The sequence below is a fragment of the Cricetulus griseus genome, chromosome X (genome assembly GCF_003668045.3).
Source record: "Cricetulus griseus strain 17A/GY chromosome X, alternate assembly CriGri-PICRH-1.0, whole genome shotgun sequence".
Lineage (NCBI taxonomy): Eukaryota > Metazoa > Chordata > Mammalia > Rodentia > Cricetidae > Cricetulus > Cricetulus griseus.
In genome coordinates this window covers 70,484,752-70,510,433 of record NC_048604.1, presented here as the reverse complement: position 1 = coordinate 70,510,433, position 25,682 = coordinate 70,484,752, and the positions used below count along the sequence as shown (strand labels likewise).

Below are 25,682 nucleotides of genomic sequence, written 5' to 3'. Positions count from 1 at the left end.
AGAGCGCGAGAGAGGCAGGGAGCTGCACCGAGCGGGCAGACGGGCGGGAGAGGAGCGGCGCGGGCGAGGGGAGCGGAGTGGAGCAGAGCGGAGCGCGGCGGGGCCCGCACGGCGGCGCTGAGGGGCGCAGAGCAGCGCTCAGCCGAGACGGCCGGAACAGAGTGCGAGCTGGGGGGCCGGGGGCACGGAGTGAAGTGGCGCGGAGCCCAGGGCAGCTGAGGGGCCCGACACTATGAGGAGTGCGGCGCCGCCGCCGCAGCCGCCACCGCCCCAGTGCCCGCACCGCCCCCCCGGGACGCCGGGCTGCGCCTAGCGGGCCGGGCGGCGGCGCCCGGCTGCCAGCGAGGGAGCGCGGGAGGGGCGCAGGGACGGCCCGAGAGCGCCCCGCGACTCCGGCCTGAGCGGGGCCCCGGGCCGGTTGGCCTGCCTCGCCATGCAGCCCCCGAGGTAGAGCCTGGACGGCGCTGAGGAGCGCGGAGCGGTGCGCAGCCCGCCCTCCTGAGACGGCCGTCCGGCCTCGCGCCTGTCTACTCCCTCCAGCCCGGACCCCCCTGAAATATGTTCAGGGGCGCTTGGATGTGGCCCGGGAAAGACGCTGCCGCGCTGACTATCTGCTGCTGCTGCTGCTGCTGGGCTCCCAGGCCGAGCGACAAACCTTGCGCCGATTCTGAGCGGGCGCAGCGATGGCGACTGTCCCTGGCGTCCCTGCTCTTCTTCACCGTGCTGCTCGCTGACCATCTGTGGCTGTGTGCGGGGGCCCGGCCCCGGGCCAGAGAGCTGAGTAGCACCATGCGGCCGCCCTGGGGGGCCGGCCGCAACCGGCAGCCGGTGCCGCTCGCGCGGTGCCACTGCTGCCGCCGCCGTCGCCCGGCGAGTCCAGTGCGTCCTCGGGCACCTGCAGCCCGCGATACAGCAACCTGACCAAAGCCGCCCCCGCCGCCGGCCCCGGGCCGGTCTGCGGCGGCGTCCCCGAGCCCACGGGGCTGGACGCAGCTTGCACCAAATTGGAATATTTGCAGAGTCTTTTTGAACCGACCACCCCGGCTCCCCCTCTGCGGCCCCCTGACTCCCCTTCCCGCACCCCAGCCGAGTTCCCCTCCGCCAAAAAAAACTTGCTCAAAGGCCACTTTCGGAACTTCACTCTCTCCTTTTGCGACACCTACACGGTCTGGGACTTGCTGCTTGGCATGGACCGCCCAGACAGCCTGGACTGCAGTCTGGACACCCTGCTGGGGGACCTGCTGGCTGTAGTGGCCAGCCCAGGCTCCGGGACCTGGGAGGCATGTAGCAACTGCATAGAGGCGTACCAGCGACTGGACCGACATGCTCAGGAAAAATATGACGAGTTCGACCTCGTGCTGCATAAATACTTGCAGGCAGAAGAGTACTCTATCCGGTCCTGCACGAAAGGCTGCAAGGTAGGGATTGGCGACCCATGCCACAATAGCTGCCTGGCCAGAGGCAGCTTCTGTGGCAGCGGGACCAGGAAAAAAATAAAGGTCTCCCTCTCTATACACCACTCCAACCATTCCCAGTGTAGCTCTGTTAAGTGTCACCCCGAACCCCACCCTAGAGAGGAACCCGCAGGGATTCGGGGCAACTTATTTGAATTTAAGGTTTGAACATTTTAAGGCTGGAGCTTCCTGGTGCATGGCTTCCTGCATGGGGCGGGATCGGGGCCCTGGACTAGCAAAGTGGTAGCGAGAGAGATTGTGCTCCCCAGTCTCCAACACCCTGGTTGGCCAGAACCCCACTCCTGGACTAGCATTAACCCTGGGACAGGCTGCGGAGGAGCGGGGTGTTCACCAGGAGGAAGAATATTTGACTACATAATCCTCACCCTTTGGTTCCTGCCAGTGGATGAGAAGCCAGGCCATGCCTGGTGACAGGGTATAACACGCTGTTGACCTTATATGACCTGAGATGTCTGGCCAGATCCTAGGCAGGGGAGCCCAGGCATGCCTGTCTTCTCTTAACCGGGAACCTGTAGGCTTCTGTCTTCTGATGAGAGAATGCTGGGGGAATAGAGCTTATCGTCAGCTTGTGGAAGGGCCATGGAAGGATGGTGCATCACAAAACTCCTAGTGCTCCTGGGTGGTGACAGGAAAATCTGGCTTTCTGGCTGCTAGGGATGAGCATCCAGAGGAAACCAGAGGGTAGATAACTGCAGAAGGGACCTTCCTGGGGAAGAACTGGATGTTGAGAAATTTCTTGCCCCTCGGTCGGGTTTTTCTGTATAGTAGGTAGGTGGGACTATGCACATTTGGGGCCTGAAGCTGCTTCCCTGTTTTCCCTGCCTGGCCAGGTGGCCTGCTTTGGGGAAGAAAGAGAACAGCAAGGTCAAAAGGGTCAAGTGACAATGAGACCAAGTGGGTCTCACACATCCTGGAGCTGGGGGTCACCAGCTGAAGGTAAGGCAGTTCCCTCCTAGGCTAGGATCATCTCCCTTCAAGGCTTTGAGAAGGGGTAGCAAGCATTTCCGGCAAGCATCGCTCCTGTGGACTTCTGCAAGGTTCTGCTGTTCTCTGTGGGCCCCTTAGGGGTTTGGGGTGGAGGACTGGGGAGGGAAGGAGTAGCTCCTTGATCCTGACTTCACTTTCTCCTTCTCCCTTTTCCTATTCTCGTAACCTAGCAGTCTCCTCCCGCCTCGCTCAGTCTCAGCTGACTCACTGCCTCACTCACACTACCAAATGAGATGTTCCACTTCTTAAAGGTGTACAGACAGATAGACAAACATATACAGCCATGCACCACCAGCACTACTCCAGACAAAGTCATACAGAGAAACAGAGAGGTTGTCACTTTCATAAACAGTGCTGAAGAAGCAGGTACCATGTCACATACATCTCCCTGTGTTGTCAGAGACATGCATACAGTCACATGAAGAAAGACACATTTTTGTCATGCAGGGCTACAGACACATACTCCAATTGCCTGCCACAGACATACCCTCAGTGAGAGCAGAGAGGCATTGTTCCCTAGCAGACAGAATAAAGAATATCCATATCTTTCCAAGCCTATAGCCACAAAGATTCTGTTTCGATCTCCAGAATGAATGAAAACCATGGCACAACTTTTCTATGGGGTTTTCTCCATGTTATAGTTGGATCCAAGCTCCTTCTGACTTCACACTAAATTAAAGTCCCTCTGGTTGCTGATACAAAGCAGTTTTATGTACGAGAAGGTGGTGGTTCTTCCTCATTGTAGAGGTCTCATCACTTCTGTCGAGGACTGGTTAGCAGTTTGCTCTTGGGCACGTTACTTTACTTCCTCTAATCTTTCATTTCCTCGTTTGTAAAAGAGGAAAATATCCTTTCCTGGCCCAAGTCCTGAGGGTTTTGTGAGATTTAAATGGAAATGCATGGCTAGTAGCATTTTATAGTAAGAATTTAACATCTGGCATAGATGTAATTTAGGAGTCTCAGTCACTTATGTATGTTATGAGAGTACCACTGCCTAGATTACCTCCATTTACAGATGAGGAAACTGAGATACACAGGAATCATACATTTTGCCCTCAACAGTGAGCAGGAATTCCAGTACTCTAGCTCCTTGTCCTCATGCTAATCCCTTGCTTTTGCCAAGGCCTCAGGCCCTTGCTCCTGTTGCCTCATCTCCAGCAGCAAGTGAGCTCTCTTGCTCTTACTGTCTTATGCTGGCAGCAGGGCTGTGGCAGCTCCTTGGTTCCTCTGTGTTTTCTACCTCTTCCAAAGCTTTCTCCTTCAGCTGAGGCCCAAACCTATAGTCTTTAATCCAATTTTCTGATGACATGAAAGAGAAAGGCAGCTCTGATCCCCTTCTTGAAGCCCCGTTTCCTGGGTCACTCACCCCACTTTCTCACAGGCCTTCTTCACCCATACTAAGCCTTCCCCTAAGCTCAGAGCCCTTCTTGTCAGCCCACACCTCAGTTGGGATCCCATGGAGATAATGCCCCACACCCAGAATCCTCATAAGTGAGAGTCTGAAGTCCTAGGAGGATGAGGAGGTTTCTCCCATGTCTGTAAACCAAGTCTGGAGACTGGTTCTTGAGTCAGGTGACCCCCCTATCCCCAGGGCCCTTGTTCTAAGTTCCTCTGTCAGATTCTTCCTGTGTGGCTCTAGAAACCCCATTCTCTGCCTCTGAGATGTCTGCCCCTGTTTTGGGACACACAGGGCCCCACGAATCATACCTGTCCTCACTGCTGCCTGTGACACCTCCCAATTTAGTACCAACTGCAACATTTCCTTAATGTGCGACTGACTTCCTCTCGCACAGCAGAGAGATGAGGCTAACCCGGGCCAATGCCCATCCCCATACTGGCCTCTCCTAGGTCCGAGGGCCTTCCTCAATTCCCCATGAATCCCCTACTCCACACATACACACTCTATCACTCCCTTGGCCTTGCCAAGAGTTACCATACAAATCCCCTCCCAGATCTTCATCCTCCTAATCTTGCCATGCCCCTGCCTGCTGCTGATTGCCTCTCCCACTTCTGTGTCTTTCCTCCTCTCAATTCAGAACACTCAGGGTGAGTGAGGAGAATGAGGGCATGGGAGCAAACTCTGGCTTCTTTTCTCACAGCTATTCCTCTAAAGAAGGCCGAGAGGCCCAAGAGGAGGGACAGCGTCAGCTCTTTTGGCAGCCATTAGCTGCACTAATCAGCTAGTTGAGGAAGGAGGAGATAGTGCAGATCCACTCCAGACTGACACCCACCTGACAGCCTGCATGTTTGATACTGGGATGTATCAACTAATGAGGTTGAGAAGGAGGCTAGAACCTGAATTCCCTCGAGACAGTTAAAGGAGTTTGACTTGGAGAAGAGGGGACTCGGGAAAATATGGCCTCAGATTTCTCATCTCAAAAGGATTGTCCTTGTATAAAAGCTGCATATCTTGATTGGCCCCAAGAGACTTCACAGAAAGTCCTGCATCCCAACCTATATTTCACTTCTTAGAAGTGTAACATTGAACCTATGAACCTCAAGTCTCTGGTCCTCACTTTTTTTGTCTGTCAAATGGGGCTCATTCATCAGAAAAGCCCCACAAGTTCCATTTTAATGAGAAGTCTGTAACAGCATTTAGTCTTATCACATCAGAGGCTCTCCTTTCTGGTTTTTGTTGCAAAGAAAGAACAGACTGCCTTAGAGCTCCTGTCCCCAGGAAGTATCTGGACTAATACAAGTGGACTGCTGGGTGAAAATGCCGTGGAGATGACTCTAGGGCTGTATTGTCGTGGAGGAAGGAATTGTATCAGGTAACCTCAGGGATCTGCTTCAGTCCAGAGATAAGACATTAGAGCAGATCCTGCTCCCTCATCAGTAGCATTGGATAGGAGAGGCTAAGGAGGAAGGTTTGGCTTCAACACCCCCACAGAGGGAGATGATGGGGGCTGCCAAAGCCAGCACCTTGCCTTCTGCCCAAACCCACTGGGGCTCTGCTCTTCCTCCACTCCGGCTGGCAGCTGTTTCTGCCTCACTGCCTTCTCTCCTCCCACCTGCCACAGCTTCTCTGCCAAGCAGGACTCTCGGGCTAACACTGGAGACAATGGGCACTAAAAGCAAGGGGCTTGAAGTACTGGGCAAAGGGCAGGAGTCTTAAGTTGAATGGTGGTTCTTGTTGTCACCCAGTTGTTCTTTCTGGCCCAGAACTCTTAAAGCTAGAAAGAATGCCCTGGTCCCTGTTCGGAGGCAGAGGAAACGGGAAGCAGTCAATAAGCAGCCTCCTGGGAATCACAGCAAAGCTGGCCCTAGGGGAAGGGCCTCCAGATCTACAGCAGTTCATCTCATCCTCACTAAGGACTATACGCTTGATGTTCTAGGAAAGGTCAGAAACCCAGAATCCAAGAGCAGGCACAGAGAAGAGGCAATGCTTACAGCTAGGACAAGGACATAATGAATTAAAGCAGGGAATAATAAAGCAGTCACTTGTTGAAAAATATCTCTCTAGATCCTTGACCTACATCCTGACCCATTCCATCTACTCCAATCCCGTAGTCTTCCTACATTGTAGTCCATGCTCAACATCCCCATCATATTTCAGGGAGCACTAACTGGGCAGTGTTTTATGACCTTATACCCTTCCAAAACCACATCTCATACCACACTCTCTAACCCTCAACCATGTGTCTACACACCTCTGCTTCTCCCAAAAGTTACTTCTAGTCTTCCTGGCCTGATTACTTCCTGCCTCACTTTGTTCATCTCCACCAGTTGAACGTTCCCATGCCACTCCCCATCTATCTCCATCTGCCCAACCATCCCAACCTTTACTGCAGATGTCATACCATTCTCTGCCTCCCCTGCTTCATTTCCTTGGTACCATACTTCTTGCCCTTGACACCTCCATATCCCCTTGCCCCTCACATCCCTCACACTCTACTCACACTTCACCTCCCTGACCCCTATCTCTCTTCTTGCCCTGATTGTCTCTCATCTTCCAATCTTCTCTTTTGCCCCTTTCCTCCTCCCTCCTCTCCTTCTCTGATCTTTCTTATCTTTTTTCTCCTCTTTCTCCAGACTACCAAGGGCAGACATATACAGACATTCGCAAGCACTCATATACATAGACACACATAGGCACACACATTCCCCCAGTCTTCATGGCTACTTCCCATCCTTCCCACAAGCTGGTGTCCTGACTACTATAGTCACTATAGCAACAAAAACCTCCAAGAAGGATGTACTGGTATCTCCTGAAGATGGGGTTGTAGGTAGGAAAGAGGGAGGAGAGGAGACCATCAACCTCCCACCCAATATTCTTCTGGCCAGAAGTGTCTGCTGAACATGGTGGAGGTGGGGGTGAGGAAAGATAAGAAGTGGGTGGAGCCAAGATAAAAAGAGAGCCAAGAATCTCTGAACACATCAAAAGGCTGAGAGTGTGCTCCAAAACTATGTGAATGTGTACTGGTGCCTTCTGTACATATTAGTACTTCAGAGAAAGAGTAAACTCACTTTTCTAGGTGTGGCTGGGAATGTAGGCAAACACCTGAGACTCAGGGGTCAGGGTTTGTCTTAGAAAAACTTCCCTGTTGAGCAGGTCTTCTGTCATCACCATACTCCAAGGCTGTTTACCTGCAGTTGGCCACAAGAGTGGCCAACCACCTTGACTCTCAGCTCCTGTCAGTCATTTGGCATGCCAGCTGCAGGTGTGTGCTGAATACTAGGAGCCACCCCTCCTTCTGAGAACTCTGCAAAATCTGGGGGCCCACAAACACTTCTCCAACAATGGTCAGGTAGGACCCTGGAAAATAGTTATGCCTGCATCTCTGTGGTTATAGGGCTACAGACCAGGGTCTATTTGAGGAATGACAGATCAGTGTTTTCTTCATGGGTAGAAGAGAGAGATCAGAGAAGTCTGAATTTATGAGACCTTGAGTCAGGCAGGATTTTAGAGGGAAGATCAAGGGTACCAAGTGGGCTAGGCCTGTGGGGAGAAGGAGTTACTACAGAATGAGAAGGGTTGCCACAGCCAAAGTTCTTGCTCAAATGGATTCTGGAAATGGGATCTGGAATCTGAGCCACAAGTTTTTGGGCCAAAAGATGAGTCCAGCTGGCTCCAAAAAAGAAAGGGATAAGAAAAGGAAGGGGAAAAAAACCCAACCAAACTTTTGAGAACCTAGGAGGTAGGTAGGTGTGTGTGTGTGTGTGTGTGTGTGTGTGTGTGTGTGTGTGTGTGTGTGTGTGTGTGTGTCTATTAACTCAATCTTGACAATGTTTCTAGCAAGAAAGGACCATTATTATCCCCGTTTTACAAATGTAATGGCGGGGGTTCAGCAAGAAGAAATGACCCCTCTAAGTTACACAGGACAGGGACCTGGGTTACAAGCCTGCCTCATTCTTTCCCCAGTGCACAGATGTATAAAGAAGATGTAATTATTCTCTGCCAGCTGTTGGAGGCAATGCCCTGCTAGCTATGAATAGACTGTGGTGAGAAATTGGGCTGGCTCAGCAGAACCTATTGGCAACTTAGGGAAGCCCCTGGAGTAGCTCAGATTCAGAGTAAGGGCTCACTAGCAACCTCTTTGTTCAAGGTATTTGTTTCTTGTCCTTAAGATCTAGCAACAGATTCTCCATCTCTTGGCCGCTATTTTTTGCCTATAGTTCTACATGATAGCTTATTCAATCCCAAGTGGTCTTAAACACATAAACATATGAACAATATTAAATGGACTTAACAGTTTTCTATGTGAATATAATATGTGACAGTAATAATTAAAGAAGTCATGAACTTGAGAGGTAGTAGGGGGTAACATGGGAGGAATTAGGAAATTCTCAAAAAATGAATTAAACTTCGATTTAAAAAAAGATCCAGTAACAATCACTGAGGTGTCCTTTTCAGACAGTGACAGAAAGATGATAAGAAGGGAGGTTTGTGCCTTCCTGGTCTGTAGGCTTAGCAACAAAGAAGGGAAGAGCATGGCTCCTCATGTCTTGAGAAAATGTATTTCTGTTATTTTCTCAGTCTCAGTCTCAGTCTAAGTCTACTGGAAGTATCAGCCAGAGCAGAAAAGGAGAAGGTGCCCTACACAGGCCTAACCCTGCCAAAGCCTCGCCCCATCCCCAGCACACACTGCTAACTGGTAGAACCAAAGGGAAGACAAATGCAGTGAGATCTTGTCACCTAAAAGCCAGATGCAACCTGGCCTAGAATTTAGATGTCTAGTTCCCATGCCAGTAGTTTTTGAGTCCCCAGTCTTAGATGCCTCATCTTTGCCTTGAAACAGAAAGGAGGACGTGGCCCAATAACATTCTCTCTGAGAGAGGGCATGTGGTAGTGTGAATGTTACCCATGTTTCCTGTCTTGTGGTTTGAAGCAGATAGCATGTCAACCCAGCTAATTTGTGAAAGGTGAAGTATGTCTGTTTAGTGTTCAACTCGAGTTAATTCTTCAAAAAACATATTTTTCCTTGATTATTAAAAAATGATGTCTTTGAGAACCTTTGGGAACTAGAAATTTAGTAGAGAAAAGGGACCTAGAGACATTTAGGAGGGTTTTCTTTTTATTTGTTTATTTAACTTTATGTTCATTGGTGTGAAGGTGTCAGATCTCCCAGAACTGGAGTTATAGACAGTTGTGACCTGCCATGTGGGTGCTGGGAATTGAACCTGGGTCCACTGGAAGAGCAGTCCATGCTCCCTACCTCTAAGCCATCTCTCCAGTCCCATTTAGAAGTTTTTCATTGTTATAAAGTATATATAACAGAACTTACCATTTTAAGTGTATAATTCAGTGGTATTGAGTACATTTCCATTTCATTACTATTTCTAAAGCATTTTAATTCTCCCAAACAGATTTTTTTCCACCAGTTAAACAAGAACTCCCCATTTCTCCTTCACTCTATTTCCTGGCAACCAGCAATATACTTTCTGTATCTTTTAACTTGACTGTTCTAGATAACACACAGAAGTGGAGTCATACATTATTTGTCCTTTTGTATGGCTTATTATATTTTATGTATTATATGATGTTTTTAAGGTTCATCGGAGCTTTCGCATCCATCAGTATTTCATTTCTTCATATGGCTGATTAATATTCCATTGTGTGCATATGCCACATTTTGTTTATTCATTCATTTCTTAGTAGATATTTGAACTATTTTACATTTTGGCTATTGTGAGAAATTTTGCTATGAACACTGTTCTACTAATATTTGTTTGAGTATTTATTTTCACTTCTTTTGAGTATATTTAGGAGAGGAATTACTTGATCATACAACAATTCCATGCTGAAATTTTATTGATTTGGTTTTTTTTTTTTACTTTTTTATTTGAATTACAAACAAGATTGAATTACATGACAATCCCAGTTCCCTTCTCCCTCCCTTCTTCCCCTAGATTTTTTTTTTTTGAGACAGGGTCTTGCTATGTAGCCTAGACTATCCTTGAACTCATGATCTACCTACCTTAGCCTCAAGTGCTGACATTACAGGCATGAACCATTGTCCAGCTTATATTTAATTTTTTGAGTAATTGCCTCCCAGTTCACTATAGCAGCTATGTCATTTTCCATTCCATTCTTACATTTTGCATTCTGCACCATTTTACATACATACCAGTAATGAAGTGAGCAAGGATCCAAATCTCTACATTTTTGTTAACACTTGTTATTTTCTGGGTTCTTTTAATAATATCGATATTGGTGCCACTACATGGTTCCCTAATATTTTATTGTAGGTCTTTTTATCTTACTGGTACTCTGAGTACCTTTCCATGTACTTAAATATTCATAAGCTCCATCCTTGATGAGTGGATAATATTCTATCACAAGTTACATAATTGATTTAACAGGCCATGTCCTGTTAGATATTTACATTACTGCCAACTTTTTACAATTATAAGTAATCCTGTGATGGATATCTTTGTTTCAGATCTGTGATTTTTACTAATAAAGGCTATCCTAATTCTTTTTTCTTATTCCTGTTCTTTGCTGAATTTTGAATCACAAATGATGCATGCTTATTTTATTAAATCTAATAATACAGATATGTATAAAGAGAACATTAATAATCCTCCTATTCAGTCTTTCCTAGTTCTACTGCCCTAAGGTCATGGATTGTAACAAGTTTGTGTATATTCTCTCCTTCTCTGTAGGCTTACATAAACATCTACACAAAATGACTCTTTCTTTGTTTTGCATACAGATGGAAGTATAAACATCCACTCTGCAGAATGAAGTTTGGAACTAGACTTACACAATCACAGTATTAACCTTTTTAATGCTACTGGCATACATTACTAAATCTCTTTCAAATTACTGTATTATTCTAGTTTATACCCTCAACAAAATGTGAGGCTAATTTACTTGACAGATGACCTAGCGTTAACTTCTCATTGGCATTCCTTTGTTTTTCTTGTTTATAAGTCATTTGTAATACTTGTTTGTGAATTGTTAGCTCATGTTTTCTGTTTTTATTAATACTTTGTTCCCCTTCATATGGATTAATGATGTTAGCCATTTTCTGATCACATTTGTGGCAGATTTTCACAATTTGCTCCTTGGATCTTAGAGCTGAAAGGAGAAAATGAAAAGGAAAAGTGCTATCCTACTCAATGTCACATCCTTTATCTTACTTATTCTTACGCAGGCCTTGTGAAATGTACACATACTGTCCCCATTTTGCACTGGACACTACAATGGAAGAGGAGTCAAATGACTTGGAGTCATCCAGCCCATGGAGTTGGAGCTGGAAATTTCATGTTGGCAGACAGCACTACTACTCAATCTGTGCTAGTGTGCATATGGATAAAGCTTTCTACTTTTGTTTTAGAGACATCATTTACAGAGAGGCAGGGTAGGTTTTGTTGTTTCTGCTGCTGCTGCTGCTGCTGTTGTTTTCACAGGATACAGCTTGTTTATCAGGAAGGGGTAGGTCAGGGAGGTCAACAACCTTGCCTGTGCTTTTATTGCTGTCAAGGGCACACCTGGGATTTCCACTGCAGGTCTGTTTGAGAAAAAGATGCTGGATCCCATCTTCCCATTCATGCTGCTTAGTTAACAACCATCTTCTTGGACTCAAGTTGCAGCTTAGGGGGGGAAGTACTTGTCTCATAGTCATAAGGAAATTAGTGGCCACAGCTCCTATCTAGTGGTATGTCTAAGTTCACACAGCTAGTTATTGGCAGAGGCAGAAGCAGAACCAGAACCAGAACCAGAACCAAGCTTTGACTAACTACCCATTTGTTGGAGCCAAGACTTCTTGATGAAGAATATTTGTGGGGAAGGAACAATTATGTAGGGTGCATAAGATGTCACCCTTTTTCAAGTCTCTGGCATTTGAGTCTTCCAGGACAAGGCTATTTCAGATTCCCAGAAGCCCTCAGATGGTAGGACTTGGGACAGGAGAACTCCTGCCCTAGTGGCAACAAAACATTTCTACTAGAGACTGCATCCAGCTCTGAACTAATTGTGCATGTGTATAGGGAAAGAGGGGAAAGGAGTACTTGGGGAGTTTGTTTTGTTTCTTGTTTATTTGTTTATTGCTTTGCAATGCTGGAGCATGAATTCTGGCTTTGCATTGGCTAGGCAAGTGCTCTATCATTGAACTACATCTCCAGTCTGAATGGAGTGCTTTGATAAGGAAGTGGAAATGATCACTTGTAATTCCAAATGTTCTTTCCCTGCCTTCACTTACAAAGCAAACACTATTCCTATAGGAAGAGGGATGGATAGATTGATTTTGGAAAATCATACTCTATCCAAGCCTAGACATCTCTCCTCAGTGTGGCCTGAAATTACACCAAAAAGAAAATTGAGTGAAAAGATTTGATAGTGGTGGTAAACTGAAGGGACTGTCCCCAGGATGGTATGGCTGGCATATAAGAGCTTGAGGACTGAAGTACAGATGCTCTCTGTAGAATGGTAGTTGTGTCATTCATTGCATTATGTTTTTTACATTTTAAAATTACATGTATTTGTGTGTATGGGGATTGCACGTCCAACAGCACCCAAGGGCAACTTCTGGGAGTCAGTTATCTTCTTCCACAAAGTAGATCCTGGCGTTTGAACTTGCTCATCCAGCTTGGAGGCAAGCCACCCTTACTTACTTGCTTTTAATGTATTCTATAATCTTGCTTGGAACCCCACTTTTTTCACCTTCAAAACTAAGAAATAGGGTCATTATGAGGTTTGAAGGACATAGAGCACCCTAATTTCTTATAGTGTCTTTGTGGTAGAAGGTGTTCAAGAAATGCTAACCACCATTATGATTATCATTGGCTCTGAGCCTTGGATAAGTTATTTAAACTCTTCGGTTCTCTCTGTCCTTATCTGTAAAGATTTGTTTCTCCCTCTGGGGGTGATTATGGGTAATCAATGAGTTAATAAATGTCAGGATTAAATGCTTAGAATAGAGCCTGGCATATAGTAAGCACTTAATAAATGGTAGCTATTTTCTCATCTTAATTAGATGTGTTTAGTCCAAATGATTGCTTAATATCCAATTGAAATTCTTAACACTGAGGTGGGCTGCTGAGGAGGAAAAGGTAGTGTTTGAAGAGGGGGTGAAGTGTCTGGGGTGGGGGTGGGAATTGGAAGCTAGAAAGCAACTGGAGACATTTTAGAAAGTGCATAAAGACCTGTTTAGGTGGGAGGTGGAGAAAGAGAAAGGACTCACTCCCAAAGTCTGTGATTCACATTGTAGCAAAAGGATATCTGTAGTCACCTTTGGCCAATTCTCTGATCTTCCAGCCTGTCATCTACCTGGAGGAGGGGGGTGAAGCAAGGGATGGGAGCTAAGTAATGGTGAAGATGGCTTTCTGAAAAAAAAAAAGGTGACCTGTGGAGAGAGGAATGTGTGCAACGCCAAAGAAGCTGTAGTTGCTTATAACACAGTAATGTCATTCCAGTGGTGACCAGCACAACCACTGTGCAGAAAAGCCTCAGAAGCTTCCCTCCTCCCATCTTAGCTTCTCTCTGTCTATAAGACTCCTTGTTTGCTCCTTTAGTTTGTTAAGTGCACCTGGATGGAGCCCCGACACTCATGATGAATTAGATGACCCAGGGCCTCTGGGTAAGGGCCATGTGGACCTAGTCTGGCAAAATTGGTCATATGAAGTCTTAGGTATTTTGCTCTGCTGTTTTTGAGGTTCTGGACTGCAGATGAATTTCTTTCTATTTATTTTTTCATTTTATCAAAGTAATACATGTTCATGATTTTCAGTTACCTTCATGCTGTACATATGCACATGTATTTGTCTATGTTTCCAGTTGCCCCTGGTTTTGCTCTTCAGAGCTAAACACTTGAAACTTTCCTGATTGCTTCTGATTTTACCACCACACTATTAAATGCTATGCTAATATTACTACTACTTGATTTTTTCTGTGTGTACATACACATATAAACAGACAAAAGTCCACCCCATATGTATAGTTGCGCATGTATGTCTTTTTAATAATATATAAATATGAATGCTTGCCATTGAAACAGTAGCCTGTGTTTCACCCTTGATCTCACTCTTGAGTGTTAAACACTTCTATTCCTCTGACTGGTTTTGTTGTTGTTTTGCTAATATTTCATCATGTTTCTAAATGGCACATCAATATGTTATTTCTTGGTTGTTTTTTCTGTTTTAAATATCTATTGACTTTTTAAAAAATCTAGTTAGAGGAAGACTTGCCTCTCTTACTACTGGTAGCACCATATGTGTGCACTTTCCCACCCTTCATACAACCAATATTGGTATATATAAATTTCTGGTTCTAACAGTTTAACTTACTTACATTATTAATTTCAAAACTATTGTTTACATCTAGCAATGTAAGACTGTCTAATTAGCATTTCATCCTTAGTGAACTTGCTTTCTCGGAGTTAACAATGGCCACTTGTTTAACCTTTGTTTTTTGTTTTTGTTTGTTTGTTTGTTTTGACATTTTGCTAAGGCATTCCAAATTTCTTCATTCACTGTAACAGTTCATGAAGATATATTCATAACCCATTATTTTCATTTTTTCCCTTTATAGAGCTTTTCACATTGTTCAATCTGGACTAGCTGCTGGGAGCTTGGTTTTCCAGTACTTGGTGAACATCTTCTTGTGCATACATCCTTGAGTCTATATATCAGGAGACCCTGAAAAGAATGCACTTCTATGTAAGACGTGATCTCTGTCCTCAAAGAGCCTAAAGTCTTAGCGATGAATTTGTACAGAGATCTCATTGAAAAGTTTGGACTCTATCCTGGGAATTTGAATTAGGCTGTCTCTTTGGTCTTATATTTGAGGCGTCTCCCCCTCTCCATCTACAATGTGTTATCAGCAGAATAAGATATAGTCCCCCAGAGAGCAACTGGTATCTCAGGCTACATTAACAGAAACAGTTTTTAGGACAGGAAGGCTGATAGTTCTACTTCACTTTGTGTCAATAAACTGTGTCTGGGTACTGTGTTCAGTTACAGGAAAAAACAGTCTTTTGTGTCTGAACGATCATACAGAAGAGGGAACTAAAGGCTCTATCCATTGAAATAGTTGGAAATTCTGGGGATGTTTGACTTCTTGGAAGCTTTGTATACACATACTTACCTCCATTTTTCTTTCCTTGCATTCCATTTTCCCACAGTCTGATTCCTTTCCCTGCTGCTCCACTGAAAGTGTTCTTACTGTGAGGAGACTGTATCTTAATTACCCAAACGAATGTGTTCTCACCTACATAAATCCTTATCTGCTGACCGCCCCCCAAGTCTTTGACATTCTTTCCTCTCTTAATTTAAAGAATGCCAGTCTCTTCTTTTTTTCCTCTAATTGCTGTAGAGCTTCAAAGCAGGGCTTTTTGCATTGTTGTACCACTAAGCTACACCCTAGCTCTCCTCCATGTCTTAAAGCACTCCTCCATCTTCGTCTCATTTTTTCTCCACCCGCACTTAAATTAAGTTAGTGTTTTGCCAGGAATCTACTGTGGAGCCCTTTGTCTCCTTCCTTGGCTTCTATATTGCCTTATCACCTAGGGTGCCCTAAGTTACACTGTCATAAAAGTAACCATCAAATATCAGACGCTTAATACAGCAAATGGTTATTTCTTGCCATGATTCATGTCCAAGACAGGTCAGCAGGGATGAAGCACAGCTTTATAATGATCACCATATAAGGAAGAGGGATCATCTATCTCAACTTTGCTTTCACAGTTAGAAGCAGAAGAAAGAATATGGCAAAACATGTGTCAGCCTTAAACTGTCTCCTCCAAAGTAATCTGTATCATTTCAAGTCATGTTTGATTGACTGTGTAAAGCTTATGACCATGCCTAACTTCAAAGAGGAAAGCATAGTCCTACAGTGTTCCTAATGACTAACCCTTAGCTCCCCATGACTTGGAGACCTGGCACACACCTTTAATCCCAGCACTTGGGAGGCAGAGACAGGTGGATCTCTGTGAGTTCGAGGCCAGCCTGGTCTCCAGAGCGAGTGCCAGGATAGGCTCCAAAGCTACACAGAGAAACCCTGTCTCGAAAAACCAAAAAAAAAAAAAAAAAAAAAGACTCTCATCTTTTATTTTTTTATTTTTTTACTTAATTTTTTTTGAGACAGAGTCTCATGTAGCCCAGATTTTCCTTTCATCCACGATGTAGACAAGGCTAGACTTGACCTTGCAACAATCCCCTTTGTTTGACTCCTAACTACTTGCTAGGATCCTTGACGTTTCTATCTAGTAGACCCACATATACCTCAAAGTCACATGGCCCCAAGTTGACTTCATCTTCCTTCTCAGATATACCCCTCCCCCATTTGTTTCCTTAATAAAAGAAGCCAGCCAGGTGTAGTGGAACATGCCTTTAACCCCAGCAACTATGAAGTAGAGGAAAGAGGATCAGAAGACTTGAAAGCCAACCTTGGCTACTTAGTGAGTTTGAGTGTAGATTGGTGTACATGAGACCCTTTCTCAAAACAACAAATTTTAAAAAATAAAATGAAATTGGTATTCATCTTGCCACATAATCTGGAAGTCTGGTAGTTATCCTACACCCCTCTACCTCCACTCTTTTCCACATCCATAAGTAATCCTGTTGGTTTCACTTTGTTAACATCTTTTCTCAAATCCAATCCTTCCTTCCAATTTTTTTTCTCTCAGGCAAGAAAATTTTCAATTTTACTTGGTCATTTTCATAACCATCGTGACACCAAAAGTCTCCCAAAAACCTTAACATTTGTGTCTTCACATTCACTGCTTTGGTGTGTATTATCATGTGGGTACTACCTCATTGTTACAGGAGGTTCCTACCCTCATAAAGTCTATTGATCCATTATTACCTCCACATTATTTCAATACTTGTATTATTTTTGTACTCTGAAACTTGAAATTCTGCTGATACTGTCTTAGTTGAGACCCTCATAGTATCTTCCTTCAGACTTTTGCAATAATCTAGCTTGTCTTCCTGCCTCCAGTTTTAATGGTAACACTCCATACTTGTAGACAAAAGTCTGAAATGTTAGTTACAAAAGGTATAAGCAATCTCTCCCCAACCCTCTAAAACAGGGTCACACTAATTTGCCCAGATTGGCTCAAATTTGTGATAGTCCTGCCTCAGCCTACCAAGTAGCAGGGACTACAGACCTGCACCACCAGGTAGGCATAAACATATTTAAATAAGCAGTTATTCTGGCTCATTAAAAGCTCTCAACTGCCTATAGGAAGGATGCTAGTTCCTCCCCAGTATCTAAAGCATGTTGATATGGTCATGCTCTTCCTGTGCATCCCCTGTTCCTTCATAACCTCTTGTTCACACCGTTTAATTATTCTTAACTACTTACATTGTCTGAACCCAGCATTATTTCCTACTTGCAAGTTATTATGCCTGCTGATTCCTTTACCTGAAGAGTACTTTATTCCATTTCTATTTCACCCACTGAGAGTCTTACCCCCACACACACAGTTTTTCAAGTCCTAACTCAAGCCTTCCCCACATGCAGGTGTGTTTTCTGTCCTCTGGCCTTCAAAACACAGTTAATCATTCTTCCCTTTATCCTACCATGGTGTCAAATACATGAGGCTTCACACAGAAGCTTATACTAATTAATCCACATGGTTGTTTTCCTTGCTCAAGACAGAAATCTTATCTGACTCAACCCCTTTATCTGTAAATTCTGTCATAGAGACAGGAATTCAGGTATTCAGAATGTGTTTACTGTATAAACAAATGAATGAGGAGACTAGATTCAGAGAAATTTACAAATTCTAAGAGTTTGTCTGAGGAACAGGACTGTGAATATTATATATGGCCCCAGAAGAGCTAGTAAGATACATGAGTGAAGTCACAGAAAGGCATTTCTTTCAACTCCTAAGGAGGAAGAACTTCTCTGAAGCTATGGACTGCCCTTTGAAAGAATGAGCCTTCTTTGACAATGTGTACAATTAGAAGCTGGATGGCACTTTACTGTGATATTGGGATGGATAATGTGGTGGAATTATGACTCTCACAGCCCTTTCCGTTCTGGAATAGTTATGAACTTTCCTCCTTTGCTCATCTAATTGTCATCACTCATCTAATTGGCCCTATTCATCTAGGCACTTTCAGAACTGTCCCCAGATTACAGATACTACTCCCTTAGTCCACCCTTGGCCAGACTGAACACATGTAGCCTTTGAGCAGATGGTCTAAGAGGCTTGGAAGTATGAGGACCCCCTGGACTGTACTAGCTTTAGGCTCTCACCCACCTCTCCAGATGTCTCCCCGACCTTTCCTTCAGGACAGAGTAGGCCACTATGACTCATAACTGCTCATACTAAGAAGGAGGACAGCTGTTGCTTATAGACCCTTAAGTAAAGCCCTGTCGTTACCTGGATTTGGCCTGTAATGCCTCTAATCTGATTCTGACTTTACCAATCCCAGCGGACTACTACTATCTGCAGAATTACATCCATGCTCTGACACTGACCTTACTCTCTTCTGATCCAACTCTGTTGGAGTCCAGAGTAGAAAAGGAGTGCTTTCTCCTGCCCAGTAGAGCCCCTCCCATAATTTGAGGTTTGCTCATAGATGCAGGGCAAGTTAGTAGCCAGCATGTCTCTCACATCTCTAAGTCAATCATTCCCTTTCTAAGGACCTCGTTTCCCTGTGGGTAAAACCTGGAGTTAGGCTGGTAACTTGCATCCTGTGGCTTTTGCAGACTGTAGATTTTGTCCTAAGCTCAGCCCTCCTTGCTGCTTTGCTTTTATAAGCACTTCAGCTGCATCTCCTGGCCAAGAGTCTCACAGGTACATTAGGAAGATAAGCAGCCATGAAGAAAGGGTCTATAGGGAAGATTTGGATGGGAAGGAAACTGCTTGCTTCCTGGTTGGAAAAATAACTGAAACTTTCCCCTAGGAGGGCTTTCCAACCCCAAATCTAGGAACTGCCAATGGCCTCCTCTCTCTAAACCTTCTGGCCCTGAGTTCTGTCTTTTAGGTGTCACTATGCATTTACACAGCCCTCTATGAAGTCAACCCTTTCTTTCTAGAGGAATGTAGAACTAAAATACCCTGGACAGGGCTACAAGCCAATAAGCTGAGGGTAAGGCTAGCTGGGTCATTCCACTCCTCCCTAAACTGACAATTGCAGAGCCCAGGAGGGGTGGGGGATGCCCTTTGTCTCACCTTTCCTGTTTGAGGGGTGGTCTGTTGCCCAGCTAGGAGGTGGGGTTAGACAGCCTCCCTAGCTTCTTTTTTGGGTTAATTGGTGTTCCCTCTAGTTATTCCCTGTTTCCTTCCCCTCCCAGTTCCCATAGCAACTAGGCTATAGCAGCCAGAGACCTGTGGTGGCCCTACTGAGGTGGGGAAAGGAGAGCACTGGTTTCCTAAGCACCTCCTAGTCCCCATCCCTGCTCCCTCAAGGATCTAGGATGGTTCCACTCAGAGAACAGGGAATAATGGAGAGGCCTTTTCTGACACTACTTGAGTTTAAAGATTCTGAAACTTTAGAATAGGCCTTGTTCTTCTCAGCTGTCTTCTCAAATCTGGCACCTGGTGTCTGAACCCTAGTTGAGGATCCGGTTGCTGACAGGATTTTTCAGTAGGAAAATTCCTGGAGTTGGAAATAGGAAACCAGGTTTGAAGTTACTTGCTTTACCATTATTTTATGTGGTTATACTCAAGTTCTTCTCCCCCTTTTAAGCCTCAGTTTCTCCATCTATATAATGGTAAAAACTGACTTTCTCAACCCTGACTGCATGATGAGAATTGCCTATGGTCATTTTCCAATTACAGATGTGTGGAGTTCTGCCTGCAGGGATTCTGACTTTGTTGGTCTGAATGCCATGTGAACCAGGCAGGTGTACATACATACATACATACACACACACACACACACACACACACACACACACACACACACACACACATATATATATATTATATATAATATATATATATATCACCTAGTGGTCTTGGTATACAGCCAGAGTTAAGAATCTGAGAGCAAAAGGTCTCCACAGGTCTCCTAACATTCTTTACCTGGTTCTAAGACACTTTCTCTTCTTTCTACAATGCTCACCTCAGCAAGCCCTTCTATCCCTTTCCTATTCTTCCAGAGGAGTGCCCACACCACCTGTCACAGGCCCAACTAGCCAGCCACCTGGCACAGGCATCAATTACACTGATGAGACAGGACAAGGGATGTAGGATGATCTTGGGAACGGGGTTTCAGAGTCTAAGGTGGGCTTATTGCCAGGTGGTAGCACTGTGAGCCAGCCTATCACCTGAGACAAGCCCCAGGCCACCTAAAAGCATATGGTCCAGCAGTGGCTCAGCTGGCCAGCTGTGGGGCTTAAGAATTAGATTACCTCTGAGCTCACTGTGGCTCTTCTACTTCTATTCCCCTCATTAGCTTCTTGCCTGTTCCTGCCTCACCACCCACAGGCCTGGTGTCCTCCCCAGGCAATCTGCTCACCCACTTGTTGCCATGGTGACTCCAACTGGGGGTGTGAGGACTGAAGGGGGGTCGGCTAATTAAGGAGAAAGGCCATACTCCCACTGTCAGGCCATCCCTTCTCCCTCCCCCACTTCTCACATGAAGGGAGTGCCCAGACTCTAGAGTTTGTTACTGAGCTAATTGCAAATGCCTGCGAGGAGAGCAGAATCGGCACTGGAACTCCTCATCTAGAAGCAGAAGCACTGGACTGGAAGAACCAAGGAGACTCTCCCATGGCCCTCTGAGTCCCAGCTCCACTGATGAGCACAGAGCAGGGGGCTGATTACACAGTTTGGGGAGAGAGTGGGGTGGGCTCTGGGTCCTGGCTGCTAGAGTGGGGCTGTAGCTGTGGACAGAAACACATCTTGGCACTTAGGGGCCAAGAAGGTGAAGGGAGTTCTTAGGTGCTGAAGCCCTTGGCTCTTGAGATTCTACTTTCTTTTCTGCCTCAATTCTGCTTCTCCTTTTCCTGATCGAATCGTCAGTCCTTTCAACATGCATCTTTCTCATTTATTCTTGCCCTTGTTTATGCATCCCCATGCTCTCTTGCTCCTGTCTTTTGCTGCTCCCTTTCTTAACTCCCTCTCTCAGCATCCCCCTCTTGCCTCCATATTATCCCTTCTGCCCCTACCTGAGCTTGTCCTCCTGCTCTCTCTTACCCTTCTCTCACATGCACCTCTTAGCCCTGGAGCCCATGTACATCCTCCGTCTCTCCTTCTGTTCTATCTTCACAACTGTTATCCTGCCCCAGTGATTTCTATCATCTCTCATCCTATGTACCCCCACTTTTTATTACCCTCTTCCTTACACGTCTTCTCTTTTACTACCTATCCCACTGCCACTTCTCACCCCTTAAGCACCTTTCTTACTGCTCTCTTTTGCCCTTTCGGCTCTTTCCCTGCCTTTCCCCTTGCCTGTTCTTTTTCATTGTTCTTTGATTCCATTATCCCTCCTTTGTAGCTATGTTTCATCTCAGTCGTTTCACCTTCAGGAATTCGTATAAATAAAACTGAAGACGTGTGCATTAGACATGTGTGCAAAGATATCCAGTAGAGCACTGTTTATAATGGTCATGGACAAGAGTTTAGTCACCTTTCCATGCCTTTCATATGAAGCCATTGTCTTTTCTTAGTCCACGTATACTCATTCATCTCTATATCTTTGCTTAAACTGTTGGCTCATTGTCACATCCTATCTGTAAAAGTCCTTCTTTGAGACTAATCTTGACTCTTTGTTTGAGACAGGGGCTCATGTATCTTTGGCTGGCCTTAAACTCACCATGTAGACAAAGATGACCTTGAACTCTTGATCCTTCTGCCTCCACCTCCCAAATGTGGGAATTATAACACACCACCACACCCAGTTTAAACAGTTCTAGGGATTGAATACAGGATGGAATTACAAGAGTGTACCACACCAAGTTTATGACATGCTAGGGACTGAGCCAAAAGCTTTGTGCATGCTATCCAAGAACTCTACTAATTGAACCACATTCATAGCGCCCAGTCTCAATTGCTATCTCCTCATTGAAATTGTTCCCAGTTTATATTATCTTAGCCACAATGAGCCATAATTCAACCCTTGTTGTGGAATAAATCATATGTAACAGACTAAGGTATATCTGCTCATGAAATTGGAATTTTCATGAGAGAAGGGACCTGCTCTCATTTACTTACCCTGTTCATTCAGTTGTAAGATTTTGAAAATGCATATCATGCTGAATGCACAATGGCTACTAAAGAAACTCATGATCTTATATGTATCTCACAGTTTAGTGGAGCTGACAGACTAAAACAAGGATGCTGGAAAAGGAGTATCTGTGGTGAAGAAACAGTTAAGAATAATTAGGGCTGTGTCCTCTGATGAGAGTAGAGAAAGAGACACTCTCACCAGAAGTGATATTTAGTCTGAGCCCTGAAAGATATGAAGGACTCATGTATACCAAAGATGGGTTGAAGAACATTCCAAGCTAGGAGATCACATGTGCCAAGCCCGGATGTAGAAATAAGTAGGGCATGTTCAAGAAAAAGAAAGAAAAGCTGTTTTGTGAATCAAGATGGGTTTGAAGAGAGATAGAAAATGAGGTTGGAGAGAGGTGGGCAGAGGTGTGCAGGGCTTTGAAGTCTGTGCTTAGACATTAGGCATTTAGTCTAAATGCATCTAAAGGCCTGAAGCACTAGAGTAACATAATTTGATAGCAGCTTGATTCCACTCTTATTCTCATGCAGTAAAATGGAACAAGAAGAAGTGGAGGTGGGAGGCATCTGTCATCCAGGTGAGAGATTATGATGGCTTTCAAAAAGATGTGGCTTTGGCTCCCCCTCTCCTGGAGACTTTTGACTAAGGCTGGGGACATTCTTTGAGAGGAGACATTGCTAATGGTATCTAATATGTAGAGGCCAGGGGTGCTATTCAGTACCCTACAATACACACCACAACCCCCAAGACAAAGAATTATCTGTCCCCAAGTGCCCCAGGTTTTTCTGAGAAACCATAAACTTGAAGAGATACAAGTTATGCAGCAGGAGCACTTTCTCACTAGAACCCGTGCCTGGGATGGGGGTGGGCTAGATGAAGGGAAGAAAGTACGCTGATGAAGCAAAACCACAAAGAAAGATTCCAAAAGCAATGGAGCAGTGTCTGAGATGTCTGCTTCAAACCAGGGCTGAAGCCAACAAGACAGAGCCAGGATTAAGTAGAGCTCAAAGACACATGTGTGCCTGGTAAGGCAGATTCCAGTTTTTATTAAAAATAACCCTTCACATTTGTATTGCCCTTTAGAGTTTACAAAACATTTTCATATGTACCATACTATTTAATCCTTAATAGTCCAATGATGTAGAACATGAATTATTCTCATCTCTTTCTTGACTTTAGAAGCTTAGCACTATCAGCAAAGGAAATGTTTATCAAGTTGAGTGGAACTGAGATTTACCTCATTACTTACAGGTAACCTCAGAGGAGTCAAAAGGCCCCTTTGAACCAAGTATAAAATGATTGAGGTGGATGAAATGATTGTTAACATTTCTTGCATTCTGACACAGGGTTAATTTTGTGATCTTGGCTAACAGTTCTAAATCTTCGATGATGATGTATTGGGAGCCCTGGCTTTGACATGGAACATCCTAGGGTAGGATGTAGACACTTCCAACAAGGCCTCCTCCAAACTCTGGGGTTAAGGTGGCTTAGCCCCATAGAGAGACACAAGAACCCCTCCCCCACATGGCACAAGCACTGATGCTGTTTCCTTTCCTCCACAGGCTGTCTACAAGGCCTGGCTGTGCTCAGAATACTTCAGTGTGACCCAGCACGAATGCCAGCACTGGGTGCCCTGCAAGCAGTACTGCCTGGAGGTGCAGACCCGGTGCCCCTTTATCCTCCCTGACAATGAAGAAATGGTATATGGAGGCCTCCCTGGCTTTATCTGTACAGGTAAAATCAGGGCACTGGGGAAGAGGGAAGAGGTAAAAGAGGTTAGGGGCACGGAGACAGGAAGGACATCAAGGAGAGTCAGGCCACTGGCAAGGAGAGTGGTAAGAGGAGTGGGCAGTCAGGTCCCCAGTTTGAGTTACGGCCAAACGGAACAGGACAAAAAGACCAGAGTGGCCATATCTACAAAGAACATGCTGAGCCACAAATCACTCTGGAGAAACTGGTTAGTCATTGGGAGAAGGGAACTTAGAAGGGAATATGTGAGGGCTGGCAGGGAGGGTTTCTTGGAGAGGGCTACCTGAGCCTCAGCGTTGAACATACCTTTTCCAGATAAGACAGAGCCATCAGCCCCCTAAACACACCCCAACACACACCCCTTCCTTATCCCTTGGCAGGGTTGCTGGATACTTCACCAAAGCGGCCGGAAACCAAGTGCTGTGACGTGCAGTGGGTCTCCTGTGAGTCGGAGAAGAAGAAGTTCAAGGAATCTGAGCCCCCCCAAACCCACCACCAGCAATTCCACCATTCCTATTTCCACCACTACCACCAACAGTACCACCACTACCACCCCCGCCATGAACCCCCGAGCCGTGTCAGCAACAAGCCCTCCCTGCTGCCGGTCTCTGGGGGCTCCTGCCTCAGTCCCAGCAGGATCCGGCTCTGTGTCCTTGTTCTTATGCTCCTCCATACCGTGGTGTCCTTCTCCAGCAGCCAGGGTGGTGGGGGACTGGGACTGGAGACACTGCCTGCCCTAGAGGAGGGCTTGACACAGGAAGAGTGACAACAGTGAGGGAGGACAAACCTCCACCACATACTGACATCAGCTCCAGCCCTGCTCCAGGTGGGGAGGGGGGAGCACCTCCCATGGGAAGTATAAAACCAGATGGGGGGTAGGGCTGAAATGGGGGATCGGATATTGCCCCCAATCTACCCCTTCCCTAAAAGCGGCTCCAACAGAATGGCCAGAGGGCCCACGAGGAGCCGCAAAACTCACCCAGGAGAAAAAGATAGGAGCAGCAGGTGTCCCCTTCCAAGCCCAATCTATGGGGCTTAGTAAAAAAGCGGAGGAGTGGGGACTGGAATTGCCCACTCCTGACAAGAGCCCTGACCCCAGGGAGGAGGCTGCTTACCCAGCCTCAACCCTGCAGGGAATGTTGGGGGCACACAGGGGAGTAGATCTCCCCCCTCCACATTCCTTTTCTTGCCAAGATCCTTAATTCCCTCCTGCCCATATCCCTACAGGTGACGGCAGACAGTGTGGTTGCCCTCCTGCCACTTCAGCACACCCTGAGTGTGGGGGATGAGGCCCACAGGGCTGCAGCTAGGAAAGTGCCCCAGTTAAGCTGCCCCCACCACCCTAGGCAATGAGAGATTGGAGCTGGATATGGAATGGGTAGTAAAAGAGAAGAAAGATAGGGACGGGAAGACGAAAGAGGAGAGGTGGACAGAGAGCCTGAAGAGATAGATGGTTGGACTACTGCTACCTGGCTTTGGGGAGGTGGGTGATTCATGTTGAGAGAAGCTCAAGAACGGCCCCCCAAATCAGAATGAGGTGCATAAGGAGACCCCTGGGGGAAAAGCCCAGGAGCCAAAACCTAGAAGGCTGAGGGCACATGGTTGGACTGCCGCTGTCTGGAGGGCCATATCTTACAGAAGGTGCACACACTCCCTAGGGCTGCTCTTGCCCTGGAAATCTTGGCCTTGTGGCCAGAGACCTTTCATTTCCAATCTCCATAGGGAGGAGGGACTTGAGCCCAAGTGCGTCAGTCCTGGCCTGGGTCCCCCACACTCCCCCATCTTGTCCTAGCCCAGGCCTCCATGAAGGAGAACCTGGGGGCGTTTGTTGCCCCAGAGCTCTCCAGAGATGAGCCTCCCTTACCCCAACCTGTGTCCATCCCCAGCCTA

The 25,682-nt window shown here is 45.8% G+C and overlaps 1 protein-coding gene across 1 annotated transcript; it reads left to right on the top strand.

The window, feature by feature from the left end:
- Nucleotides 1–558: 558 nt before the first annotated feature.
- On the top strand, nucleotides 559–24,558 carry Fam155b (family with sequence similarity 155 member B). Its single transcript, XM_027431733.2, is given in 4 exon segments — nucleotides 559–832; nucleotides 835–1,418; nucleotides 23,606–23,777; nucleotides 24,173–24,558. Coding segments are annotated over 4 exon segments (1,416 nt in total).
- The last annotated feature ends 1,124 nt before the right edge of the window (nucleotides 24,559–25,682 follow it).